Source organism: Myzus persicae, unplaced genomic scaffold (genome assembly GCF_001856785.1).
Source record: "Myzus persicae strain clone G006 unplaced genomic scaffold, MPER_G0061.0, whole genome shotgun sequence".
Taxonomy (NCBI): Eukaryota; Metazoa; Arthropoda; class Insecta; order Hemiptera; family Aphididae; genus Myzus; species Myzus persicae.
The window spans coordinates 1,269,833-1,284,264 of record NW_019100802.1 but is presented as its reverse complement, the minus strand read 5'-3'; the positions used below and the strand labels follow the sequence as shown (position 1 = coordinate 1,284,264).

Sequence of the window (14,432 nt, the reverse complement as noted above, 5' to 3'; positions counted from 1 at the left end):
TGCGTGGCGTTAGTGCAAATAAAAATAGTGCTCCTCCAGTAATAAATAATTGATACCCACTGGTGCGTGATAGTGCCACAAGTCACAACGAAATAATATAATAATATAATAAATAATAAATAATATAATAACTGATGCCACTGACATTCTCATAATGAACCAAATTACTTGAATGAAACTAATAATTATATAAGATAAGTAAAAATAAATATTTTTTTTTCCCTGCAGTAGTACAATTGCCAATTGGCGGTGTCACTGGTACTATTCTGAGTAAAATAATAACTTGAAGCGTTTATAAGCGACGAGCCTCAATTCTCAAACGACGATGCTTGAATGTACATTTATGAAAAAATAAATGTCAAAAAACAGCTAAATATGGGACGGTTCACCTCTAGCAATGAAGCATGGACACATACAGCATCTCCGTCGTATAATCGTCGCTTATATTAGGTACGTGCTTCAAATTGTTAACAAGGTCGATATGGACATGGCTCTATCCATTGTGTATGAATTATGATCCGAGGTGTACTGTTTTCGTAATTTGTATTTGTGTGTCCTAAGTACTCCTAAAAAGTCCTAATAAATAGTAGAACTCGTCGTGTCTCGACGGTTGCATTGGTAAAATTAATATTTTTTTATATTAAATGTATACAACTATAATGTTAATTGTAGGAGTGGTAGTACATTAATACATGGCTATGTCCTCTCTTCTACTTATTTTACTAAGGTTTATATTATATCGACAAAATCGGTAATGTTGAAATTTTATATCAGAATTCACAGTTTCAGTTAAGTGGATAAAGCTAAAAAAAACAGTTGAGACTGAAGGATTGGTAGTACCTAATTACTTAAAATATGCTCTGCACTTCCCACATTATATTTTGGTCCCCCTCTTATACCTTATTTATAAATATAAACACATTAAATATTGTCAACCAAGAAATTATGGAAGTATTCAAGTACCTATAGTGATTTTGGTTTTATAAAATCAAAAATTTTTTTATTTTTCTAATAATTTCATTCCCTTATCAATTTGATAACTTCAACTATAGTCAAGCATTGTCGGCCTTAAACAGTGCATATCAAAGCTCCCCTTTTAAGGGGTTCATATTTGAAAAAAAATTATAAAGACCTTGGAAAACTAACCTAAATATAATATATTTATTAAAATAGTATATATATTTTTTTTATTTATTATAAAAAATATACAATCTGTACCCTGAGGAGTAATAAGAATATGGGCTAATTTACAGTGACATGAATAAGTTGTTGGAAGAAGCTACCCAGTAATTACATTTCCTATTGACTTTTCTATTTTAGTTGTTTAAATCTCAAGGGTCATGGATCTATGAGATTATTCAATTTTTAATACAATTTTTATTTGGCTTTAAAATATTAATATAAAAAAAGGTGGACAATGGAAGCAATTCTGCTGTGCTGTACGTGTCGAGGGCATCACTAATGGCTGGGTTAAATTTGAATCTTAAAATTGTATGAAATAAATATATTACATGAAAAACGATTCTGACCTCTAAGCAAAGAGCCGAGGACCGTTCGTCGGCCTAGTATTATTAAATACTATAAAGTATAAGTAAATGTTATGATATTATTGCTTTTAAATTATTTAAGTAACTTATATAATGTTCAATTGTTTTATTATTTCATAGTTTTTGTAAGAAAATATTTTTATCATACCTATAACTTAAATAAATGTTAATTGTAATATTTAGGTAGCAACTATTTTATTTTTATTTTTATGATTCTGAGCATTGCGAGAAATATGTTGAGTTTACAATGATGTGTTTTTTTTTATATGTATTTGTCTGTAAATATGAAAAGTAGTAGAAAAAAATGATTTGATTTTCAACTTTGGTGGTGGCTTCTGGTAGCAGATTGAATCTGGTAGGTAATTTTGAGTGGTCAATAATGAAAATTCCTAGTACCTTTTATTTTAGTCACAAGAAAAATCATTTTAAAGCAGTACAAATGTTTACATTTTGTACTCATTATGTTTTCCAGCTGTTTTAATTTTTTTAAAGATAATTTGTTCATCCAATCCAGATAACAATACTCACAGTAATTGGAACATTTTTTAGTGGCTTCAAAAACTGAGGACATTTAAGAATTTTATTAATCAATTAACCCTTCAATAGGAACAAATTGTGAGTCAAATGATATGAATAAGTTAAAAATAGTTATTTGTTATTAAATTAAAAACCTACACATTTAAATTTATTATCCATGCAGGAGTACATGATTTATTTTTTATTTCATCATTATAATTTTCCAGTGCCGCAGTGCCTACGAGTTTGTTGGAAGATAATCTTTGGTAGTGACAAAATCTTCAACCTCAAAAAAAATCATTAATTTTTTTAACAAAACTTAATCAATTTTGGCACAAATCTTATATGTAATCATTGATAGTTAATCATCATTGCACTTTAATTAATTTGTTTTTATAAAGTCACTATCATTTTCCATATTTGCAAATACATTAAAGATGGATAATTTAGTCTTGTGTAGTTGTGTACATACATTTTTAAATCAAACAACTAAACGTACCTTAACTTTTGTCAGCTGCTAAGGTCTACGGATTTGATATTAGTTTGAAAATGAGTTAACAGATATATTCCGTATATAATTGATAATCCCAATTTTATTTATGTGGGTAGGGTATCATTTTTAGTTACAACACATATTATGTTAATTTACACCAAAGATGCAAAGATTTTTTAGTTCTTAGGAAAAGATTAAGTCACTATTTTCGTAACAACAATTTTCGGTTTGGAACCAGCTGTTCTGTTGATTTGATTAATAATTTGTCTACTAGTTTATAATGTAAGTGCTAGGTACTTAATAAAGGCTGATGGGCAACCACTTTATCCTACATTCAATGTACAGAAAAGGTGAAGAATATAAATTTTAATAAACTGCTTACAATACTCTTAAATCATCAGCATGATTAACCATATCTTATTTAAACACTATTTAATATTTTACATATTTAAGTTGGAATTTAAAAATTAGAAAAAAAATTAAGATAGTTTCAATTTAAACTACAACCAATGTCAAATTTTAAAATTAGGATTAAATAAAAACAATGGTTTTAAAGCATCATCATTTTGAGTGGAGATTCATGAAGTCTATCATTCCAATCACCACTGAAATAAATTGAGTATTAATCACCAATAACAACAAATATTTTTTAAACCAATTTTAATCAATAGAATATAATAATTTCACAACAACGAAAATAAAAAGGTAAAACACCTCAACGAAATTAACATCATTCTATTACAAATTATTATGCTGTCAATCTAATATACTTGGATTCCCATTTTGAAATATGACAATAACATTAAAGCTATCAATAATGTTTATAATAAAATAATAAAATAATAAATACTATTACTACTTATTAAAATGTTTTCATGACTTTAATTTAATGGGAATTTAAAGACTATTTTCTACATTTGTTTACCATATTAAAAACATACAGTAATTATTTTTTTGTATTCATAATGGAATGTACAAGGTGAACCAATGAAGAATGAACATAGAAGATTTTGGATAATCTACGGTTAAAATATTCATCTGCAACATATTGTAATTTATGTAAACATTAATTAAATGACCATATCACAGGTGACTATAATATATTGTTGGCGCTAAATCTTTAAAATGACATTTTTTTTAAGTAATAAAATGATAGTTTTATTCAGTCACATAATTATTGTAATTTTTAAGAATAATATACATATATATATTTATACACCTTGTTAATAAAATGTATAATACATTATTGTTGCTCTTGAAAATGTTAATATTTTAGAGTTAATTACTTTACAAATCAGGCCAACAATATATTAATTAATTATTAGTAATTAGAAGAAATTTTTTTAAAAAATGCATGAATATTTTTTACTTACATAGCCGTTTATTTAGGACGGGAATCCCTTGGGTAAAACTCAGCTAACGTAGCAGCTGGAACTCGTTTTAACATTTCCTTAGGGAAGATACGTAATAACTGCCATCCTATGTCCAAAGATTCAAATACTGTACGATTTTCATAATTTCCTGATTAAAATAAAAAAATGGTATATTATTATCATAATTTTTAATAAAGTTTATCATAGTTCAAATTTTTACCTTGTGTGATGAAATTTTTTTCAAATTTAGTTAAAAATTCAAGGTATAGAAGATCATCTGGTGTTAATGCCTCTTCTCCTACCACAGCTTTCATTGCTTGTACATCTTTACCAATTGCATAACAAGCATACTAAAAAATTAATGTATGTTGTAAATTAATAACTAATAAACTAATTAAATACTAATGTATCTACTAATTCAGTACTATAGAACTTACCAACTGATTTGACACATCAGAATGATCTTTGCGAGTCATTCCTTCACCAATAGCAGATTTCATCAACCTACTAAGGGATGGCAATACATTTATTGGTGGATAGATTTGACGATTATGCAATTGCCGATCAACATATATTTGACCTTCAGTAATGTAACCCGTTAAATCAGGAATTGGATGAGTAATATCTAATAACAATTTTTAAAACATACATTATGAGTTTTAATTAAAAAAAAATGTCATGAATTGTTATGTTACCATCGTTAGGCATAGTTAAAATAGGTATTTGTGTGATAGAACCATTTCTTCCTTCTACACGCCCAGCACGTTCATAAATTGTAGCTAAATCGGTGTACATGTAACCAGGGAAACCACGACGCCCAGGTACTTCTTCACGAGCAGCAGAAACTTCTCTTAAAGCTTCAGCATATGAACTCATGTCAGTTAAAATAACTAAGACATGCTTTTCACATTGGTAAGCTAAAAATTCAGCAGCAGTTAAAGCAAGACGTGGTGTAATGATACGCTCAATAGTAGGATCATTAGCTAAATTCAAGAACAAACAAACATTCTCCATTGAACCATTTTCCTAGAAAAAAAATATAAATATATATTGATTAAATATTTTTAAATTGTAAGATACGTTGATGAATAGATAATTAAGTTTTAAGTTTCTAAGAGATAAAATAATTAAGGCTGGGCCCTACATTAAGAGTTTTATTTATATCAATCAATATTTAACAATTACTTACCAACTAGACTTATAGGACAATTTTTTTAAAATCTTAAAAAATAAATTGAATATAAAAAGCAATACAGCAAAAATACTGAATTTATAATTTAAGTTAAGGGGACAAATACTTAAAACAAGGCCTAAATACATTTTGACGCTCTCTGGGTGGCTACTCACTTTTTTTATTGAAAGTAAGAATTGTGAGTATTATTTTAATTAAGTGAATTAATCAAGAATATAAACAAATACAATAAATACTACATCTAATATTACATACAGTACATATTTTTGTAAATTTATATTTAAGGTTTATTTAAGTATAAATATTTTAATAACCCAGAAGCTATGTATTAGAATTTTAAGAAATAGTTATTATTAATAAGAATGTTTGTCCCAACACTATTATTAATCATAACAATTTTTAATATTTAATTTTAATACTTATTTACCTCAAAATCTTGTTTAAAGAATCTGGCTGTTTCCATATTAACACCCATAGCAGCAAATACTATAGCAAAATTGTCTTCATGATCGTCAAGAACTGATTTACCAGGTTTTTTAACGAGACCAGCTTGTCTACAAATTTGAGCAGCAATCTAAGTAGTACATCAAAAGGATAAATACCTAGCAATATCTTATTCAAATAATAAGAAGTCAATTAAATATATATACCTCATTATGTGGTAAACCTGCAGCTGAAAATATTGGAATTTTTTGTCCACGAGCAATAGAGTTCATGATATCAATAGCTGAAATACCAGTTTGAATCATTTCTTGAGGATATGTTCTGGAGTATGGATTAATAGGTTGGCCTTCAATATCCAAATAATCTTCAGCCAAAATAGGAGGTCCTTTATCTATCGGCTTTCCACTGCCATTGAAAACGCGGCCCAACATGTCTTCAGACACTGGTGTTCGCAAAATATCTCCAGTAAACTCACAAAGGGTATGCTTAGCATCAATACCGGATGTACCTTCAAATACCTAAAATCATAAGTTATAGAAGTCAATATGCTCTAGACTGAATATTTTCAAGTAAATATTATATATACCTGAACCACAGCTTTAGAACCAGACACTTCCAGCACTTTTCCAGATCGAAGTGTTCCATCGTGTAATCTCAATTGAACTATTTCAGCATACTTAGGAAATTTAACATCATCCAAGATCACCAAAGGTCCATTTACACCAGAAACTGTTTTATATGCTAGAGAAATTTATTATTTTAAGTTGAAAAAGTGAGTATTATAAATAACCACGCCCACTAAAATTAGCTACCTATTACATTGAATTGTCTATTATCTTAAAAAAAACTACAACGTTTTTTTAAATGACAGATTATAAAACAAAATTTTAATTTTAACAATAAGCAGATGTTAATTTACTTTAAAAAAAGACTATACTAAGTTCATGACATAAGTTTATAATAAATTATAACACAAATATTATAGACTGTCAATAAATTTGATCACAAGAAATAATATTTTCTCAGGTTAAGATTGTACAGTATATTAATGTTTGGAAATCCAGTGTAAAGAAAATCACAGAAACTAATTAGTTAATGAAGATGTGAAATTGATAAATTGACGATTCACTTACAATGTTACAACACACATTATTGATCATTATAAAAATGTAGCATTAACAATTAATATTTTACAGGTACTGCTCTGATTTCTTCAGGGTTGATTTGAACGTTTAATTGAGATTTAAGTAAGATACGATTGTATTATTTTATTTTAGTATAGCTTTTCAATTGTTGGCACAGACACGCCCTAATTTGATCGGTCATATTATATGTAGTTTATACTTACTAAGCCTCGGCTGAGAAATAAAATCTCTCGACACAGCCAACACATGTTCCTTATGAGCTTGTTGGGAGTTCATCGTACCAAATGTCACCAGTTTCAATCCAAAATTTTGGAAAAACTAGAGAAAGCAATCAAGAACCAAGTTCGCTTCTAGGCTCTAGATCGTTGATGTCGATTGCCGTCTGTCGAATGCTGCAACATGAGATTTTCGCCCATAATAAAGTCAGCTGTTTAATATATTAATAAGTGTACAAGGCCTTTATCAAAATAATTGTACAGACGTACAGTGGACACAACCTAAAATATTAAACGTTTATGTGGAAATGTTTTATTTTTGAGTCGCCCATTCCATTGATTTTAAACCTATAAAATATAAATAAGAATTATTATTGTTTATTTTATTTTAATATTATAATGTTAGGACAACTTTTGACGTATTTGTTAAATAGACATTTTTTCCCCTCGAATTTTTAAATACCACTAATGCCTACACTGTACACTATCTTGTGTACTTACCTGCAGCAGCTGCATTTGGCATGAATATTGTAATAAAGTTATCACAAATCACAATAACAATATTCAGATTTATTGTGTATTTGCGTTGTGTTGTGCTTGTACAATTTTGTTAATGTTTTGTATTCATCATAGGCACCTATTCGACCGGAGGTTTATTCGAACAAAATGATTTGAAATCTCAAAATTCGTTCTCTGGAAGAAATCTCGTGGAATACAATTTTCAAATGCTCGCCCCATCGCTGGACACCCTAACTAAAAATATGGAATGTGAAGAGCAATCTACGACCAGTTCGTTGGACATTGTAATAAAATGGAATGGTAACGATTACGATGTAAAAAATTTGAATACAAACAGTGATGTGAAAACGTTGAAAGAAGAAATATTTAAATGTACTGGCGTGCGGCCAGAAAGACAAAAACTTACCAACTTAAGAATTTCAGGTAAATATATTTATCTTTTTTTTGTGTAATTCCTTAGTATTTTTTTTTCTTCATTAATTCAAATTTACAATATATTACTGTCGTATACATTGGTAAACATATTTGGTAGTTGAGAGTATCTGCATTAATTGTAATTGATAATAGTTAAAATAATGGACAATTTCTTGTTATTCTTATAATGATGTTTTACTAAGTACTCTACCTACATTTTTTTTTATTAATATTGTTTTTTATTAGGTAGGTAGTGTTTTTTATAACATTTTAATCTTAGGTACTTGATTTTTTTTCTTGTGCAGTTTATAGACTACTTAGAAAAACAAATTTAGTTCAGAGGAATTAGAAATTAGTTCAAAATTTATAGTTTTTCTTTAAGTATGTGCACTTGTTATCAATTCTCATGCAGGTATAATAATATAATTTATTAATATTTTGTATTTTACTTGAATTTTTAAAGAAATGTGGCCTGTTCTTAGAAATATTTATTTTCCTCCTCTCTTAAATCACAGAATGCTTAGTAATGAATTATTTAATCAGATTTTAAATGAAAAAAAGTATTAAATTGTAACATTTACATTCAGTAGGGTTTGTCTTAAGAATAATATCTCACCCAAACCACTATTAACTGATTATCACCTGTTGCTATTATCTTAAAGTTATCCTCCCCGGAGCGAAAAAAATGATTATTCAATAAATTTATCCAAGGTATTATAGACAATGTGGCGAAAGTTCTAGGAAAATATCTATACAAGTCAAAAGTGGTAACACCCAATCTATAGACTTTTTACCAATCTCTTAATTCTAACTAATTTGTCAATGAACCATCCTTTAAATAGTAGTCGTGAAACTACTCAGTTCTAGTCTTATTGAATATAAAAATGTATCACTATTGGATATGTGTCCTATTTTATTTGTAAATTTTACTGTTTCATGTATACCTACTTAATTATACAACTAAGGTCCAGACTTGTAGGTTTTTACAGATCATTACACATCATGCAGTTTAACAAGTGTAAAAATGTAGGAAATGCATTGAACACAGAGTTTACAAGAAAAAGTTATTTTGTATATGAGAATATTTCAGGAATTAAGAAATGTTCAAGAAAAAGTTATAATACTTATGGGTTATCATGACTACCATACGCCACATATGGATTATACCAATTATACCAAGCCGTGTCCCACTTATATACTATATTTTCTAATGTTGTTACAATCGTGAAACAAATGAGACATTTTTAGTAGAAGTTTCTGATCGGTCTTGTACTGCTTTGATGTCCAAAATACATCAAAAATAGAGTAAATGACGACAATTTACTCTGATTGCTGGCGGACATTAAAAGTAATACAAGACCATGTACTTTCACTTGTATGAATATCAACAAATCTTGTTTTATTAATAATGAATGTCAGTTGTAAAAGGGATATAATATTTTATTAATTATATATGCTTACAGTTATTTTATTAATTGTGTTGTAAGTAATAAAGTTATAATTTTGTTTCAGGTAAAATGGCTCCAGACGAATGTTTGTTGAGTGCAATAAATATTAAATCTGGAACCAAAATTATGATGGTTGGTTCAAAAGAAGAAGACATTGCAGAAGCTAGTGTGGTTCCTCCTAAAAGAGAAAAAGGCAGAAAATGTAAAAGCTATGATTCAGAAGAGTTTGATGAAGAACGTGTTGATAAAATGGAAATACATTTAGCTAAAGTTCAAAATAGGGTTGATAATTATGAGGTAAAATTAATTATTTTTAATCAAGTATTTTATAAACATCATTTTTGTTTTTTAATAGATTAAAATGCTCAATGATCCTAGACCTGGCAAAAAACTGTTGGTACTTGATATTGATTATACTCTGTTCGATCACAGATCAGCAGCAGAAAGTGGATTAGAACTTATGAGACCATATTTACATGATTTTTTAGAATCTGCCTACGAAGTAAGTTTTATTGTTTTTACTGTTTATTTATTCCTTATAATACAATTATTTGGTACTAAAAAACAACTTGATTTGTGTAGCAATATGATATTGTAATCTGGTCAGCAACTGATATGCGTTGGATAGAACGTAAAATGGCTGTTTTAAATGTAGCTAATAATGTTGCGTACAAAATAATGTTCTACTTAGATAATGCTGCAATGATTACTGTTCATACTCCTAAATATGGAGTGGTTTCTGTAAGTTAAAATATAATTTATGTAATTTAAAATAACTATTTTTTTAACTTGTGTATTTTTATATTATCAAAGGTCAAACCATTAGGTGTAATATGGGGTAAGTTTCCAGAAAACTATAATAAACATAATACAATTATGTTTGACGATATTCGTCGAAATTTTTTGATGAATCCAAAAAATGGTCTGAAAATTCGTCCATTTAGAGAGGCCCATCTAAATTGGGAAATGGACAAAGAATTATTGCATTTGTCTGTGTATTTATATGAAATTGCCAAAATTGATGATTTTACTAAACTTAATCATAGAAATTGGGAAAAATTCATTAAGAAAGCACAATACAAAAAAGAAAAACGACATAAAAGAGATAGAACTGACAACAATGAACCTAAACCGCCTGATTCTCAACCAAAATTGTGATGTATCAAATGATAATGTGTATTTATATATATTTTGATCTAAATAAGAAAATTTATTGTACAGCTAATTTTTTTTTATGATAATTTAATATAATAAATTTAATTTGGCTAATATATTTTGCTATGCCTCAAAAGTTTGGAATGGTCATTGAATTTTCACCTTCATATTATAATGTTATTATAAATATTTTTATAATAGTTTATTTTGTTTGATGTCAAACTTATTTGGTTAAAGCCAAAAATTTAAAATTGACGAAAGAAAATACCTTTTTGTATGATTTATTACTATTTTACTTTCTTAGACTTATAACTTAATGTTTTTACTCTTAAATCCTTATTATCGTCCAAAATATAAATTACTGGTGTATAATTATTGTATAAATAAATTTTCAAAAATAAAAGTATTAAAAAAACAAAAAATATACAAGGATTGACTATTTATTTTCATTAGTGTAGTACCATTACTTTGGTACATTCAATATACTACAACTTTTTATTATTTTGTGAAAGATAAATTCGAAATTTTCTGTATAATTTATACCATCCAATTTAGATGCATATATGATATCAGGTGTAAAAAAATCTAGTTAATAGATTTCATTTACTAAACACAGCATCCTTCTCATTTTTTGGTATTTATGTCACCAAATATTCAATTTGAGTGATTGTTTATTTTTGAAAGATGTGTGACCAATTCTTTTACGCATGGTTTTTTTTTATAAGCAACAGGCTTCATTAAACTAAAGAAATTAATGAATTATGTTTCAAGACCACAAGTGATTACAATCAATTGATCTTTAGTAAGGTATTCCGCAACAATAAATTATTATTTCATAATTCTCTACACCAGTGGTTCTCTACCTTTTTTGTTTTATGTCACCTAACCTTAGCCACTAGTATCCGATACTGTGTTGTCCTAACACCAAATTTGTCTTCATTAAAATAAGAGAAGTTCTACAGTTAAACACTTAAACTACACTCGCGTACAACTCAAAACTAATAGAAACTGGATACGTATAATAGGCAAGTATATATACAGGTAACTGTGCGTAACTGTCAAACTACAAATTATGTCAATTAATTGCCATGTACTATCTACAGATCAGATTTGTCAACCAATAAATAAAATAACAAGTATAGTGGAAATATTGTTTTACATATACTGCTATGGGGGACTTTTTTTTATTTACCAAATGATTATATCATTGAATTCAAAGTCCATTACAGTGACTCTCTAGATATCTAATGTACAGCAGAGTGGGTCCCACTTACACGATTTTTTAGTGTATTTTAGGATTTTTAAGATACTTAAAAAGTATTCAAATCTAAAAATTTGAATTTTAAATTTTAAAGATTTTTTCATGCTTTTACTGCTTTTTATATAAATGAATAAACTATAATTTACTCAGTATAGTTAACTATAGTATAGTAAAGTTGACTTTACTTTACTTAAACGTATTATAAACATATATTTATACATTATACATCTATTTTAATCTATAGAATCTATCCAAATACATCAATTAGATGTATTGTAGACATTTTATAAAACTGAAATGTTAACTGGGTTAACGGATGCAATGACGTCCCCCCTCCCTCGGACGGGATAATTTCCCCGCCGGACAAAAAAAGATAAATATTAAACAATAATAAACAATGCAAATAAATAAATGTGCAAATGATTAAATTAATGTATAAATATTATGAATATAATAATATAATAAATATAATTGTATAAATGTATATTTTTATTTTTTTATTTTGGTAAGATAAATACTGATGACATTAAAAAATTTTAAATATCATCATTTGAAAAACTTTCACATAACTTTTTTAACCTATCATCTTTACCTAAATTATTACGAAAAGCTCCTACTCTATAATTTAAAATTTTGATTGATGCACTTGAATAGCTCATCTGTAGAGCTTCAATAAAAAGCCAAATATTTGGATGATAAATTCGCACTAGTGTTTTAAATTTATTATTCCACCCTTCCGAAGTATTGTTTGTTCTACCTATACCAGCTTTAGTCAACTCAAACACGTTCCATATGGAAGATGGAAATAACGGAGGTGTTCTGGTGAGAATATACTTTAGTTCTCCTTTTTTTTATTTCTATAACGACCGTTAACATAAGTTGTATCAAAGTACGTAAGAATTTGATCAGCATCTTGGTTATGAAAGTTTTCATATAAAACTTCCATACCTAAAACACAACCACAACCTATATCAAAAAAAGTTATTATTCATAAAATGGCGATATTATATTATGATGATCGTATATTTCGGGTAAATCCAAAGAACCTATTTTCAAACCTATTATTATGTGTAAAAAAAAGGTATATTGAGTCGGGGGGGAAACGTCCAGGTACCAAATAAATATGTGTTCTAAACCTAAATAAAAAATAATAATAATATAATATGGAAATAATTGCCTTTTCATATTAAAGAAGTCTAAAACGATAAGTTCTGTCTGTTAAACTTATTTTCCTAGATCCTTTGAAATGTATATTAATATATATTATATTATTTATAATAGTACCTATCCCTCTGGATTCATAGACAAATTTGACGACGTATAGGGAATAATTTTTTCTGTGATTTTGGGTTACCATTTATTTTTATAGCACTAACCAAACATTTTTAATAATTACATGATAAAATCAAGAAAAAACCTAATTTTTTTTAAACACAGTGACGTAGACAAGGCCAAATCCTCCCCCATTGGCTTTTTATTATTTTTTGTTATAAAACATTATGGAGTATGCACTTTAATGTACTATTTCGTCATATTATGAACTATCGAGGTATTGAATTTTTACAATTTTGTCAATACCTACTGGATATAATTATAATTTTATATTCGTTTATTTTATTAACAATTGTAGATAAAAATCTAAAAAAAATTGAAAACTGAAAATGTCCGTAAACAGCTCAAAACGATTCAAAATATTTTGAAAACTTTATCAAGTATATGAATTGATGAAAACATATGATGTAAAGTGTCAACAGCTATTTGTTTTTGAATTACAGCAAAATAAGAAAATCGCTAAATGAGAAATAGAATGAATATCTAATGTTATAAAAATTTCAACTTCAAACGCTCATAAAACTGAATTTAACTTTCCGGTAGTATTTTTTTCGATAAAGGTAGAAAACTTACAAGGAATCTTGTGTTCAATTTTAAAATCTTAGATTTAACAATAAAAAATTTGAAGAGTTTCTAACTCGAAATATTTTGCAAAATTTCGTGATTTTTACGAATTTTGTTAAAATTCTAAATTCAAACGCTCATAAAAAATCATTAGGGAATTGAGCTCAAATTTTTAATTTCACTAACAACAACTTACGAGAAACCTTGTATTTCATTTTCAAGTTTTTTGACCAAGCGAAAATTTTCATATGCCTATAAATAGTTTCACAAGAGTCAAAATATTTGAGAAAATTGATGGTTTATAGAAAACACTGATTAAAATATTCGGTGAAAATAAAATGTATCTACAATATTTTTTTGGAGTTACATCAAAAACCAATATCGATTTTGTCTCGAAACCGGGTTTCCGTAAAATCCCCGCATTTCCTTAATTTTTTGTTTGTTTTTCCTGCCGCTTTTGATTTGATTTACTTTTTAACCCCCCAAAGTAGCAACTAAATTCACTTTCCTACTAGGAAAGTTGCTGTTAAAGAAAACCGAAGCACTTTCACTGTCCCAAACAGTGTTGACAGATACAAAAAAAAATTAAAAAACATATTGTAAAATCAATACAGTCATCGCTCCACTCAGAATCTAAAAGCAAGTAAGTGGGTAATGCTTTAATGTTATAAGGTTAGGTCTAACGTCTAAAGCAAGTGTCTAGTGAGCCATTGTAATTGGTGTGATAAATTTTAATTCAATGATATGAAAGCACAGTACACAAAATAAAATTCTAAGCGAAGACGATCGTCAGCACTCGACTCCTCACTTCCCA

General features: G+C 27.7%; 2 protein-coding genes and 1 long non-coding RNA gene across 3 annotated transcripts; 2 read left to right on the top strand and 1 right to left on the bottom strand.

The window, feature by feature from the left end:
• The first annotated feature begins 1,739 nt into the window (after positions 1–1,739).
• Positions 1,740–3,534, top strand: LOC111043091. Its single transcript, XR_002605534.1, has 2 exons — positions 1,740–2,162; positions 2,291–3,534. It is a non-coding gene; the product is annotated as an uncharacterized LOC111043091 (long non-coding RNA).
• On the bottom strand, positions 3,202–7,112 carry LOC111043089 (V-type proton ATPase subunit B). The gene is made up of 9 exons (XM_022327903.1): positions 6,914–7,112; positions 6,152–6,306; positions 5,772–6,083; positions 5,549–5,695; positions 4,625–4,955; positions 4,367–4,554; positions 4,150–4,279; positions 3,930–4,077; positions 3,202–3,594 (listed from the first exon to the last, which is right to left on the bottom strand). The coding sequence occupies exons 1-8, from the start codon at positions 6,984–6,986 to the stop codon at positions 3,938–3,940; spliced, it is 1,476 nt and encodes a 491-aa protein (XP_022183595.1). The 5' UTR covers positions 6,987–7,112; the 3' UTR covers positions 3,202–3,594; positions 3,930–3,937.
• Positions 7,113–7,469: 357 nt separating this feature from the next.
• LOC111043090 (ubiquitin-like domain-containing CTD phosphatase 1) lies at positions 7,470–10,577 on the top strand. Its single transcript, XM_022327905.1, has 5 exons — positions 7,470–7,867; positions 9,371–9,603; positions 9,662–9,808; positions 9,889–10,047; positions 10,120–10,577. The coding sequence occupies exons 1-5, from the start codon at positions 7,651–7,653 to the stop codon at positions 10,462–10,464; spliced, it is 1,101 nt and encodes a 366-aa protein (XP_022183597.1). The 5' UTR covers positions 7,470–7,650; the 3' UTR covers positions 10,465–10,577.
• Positions 10,578–14,432: the final 3,855 nt, after the last annotated feature.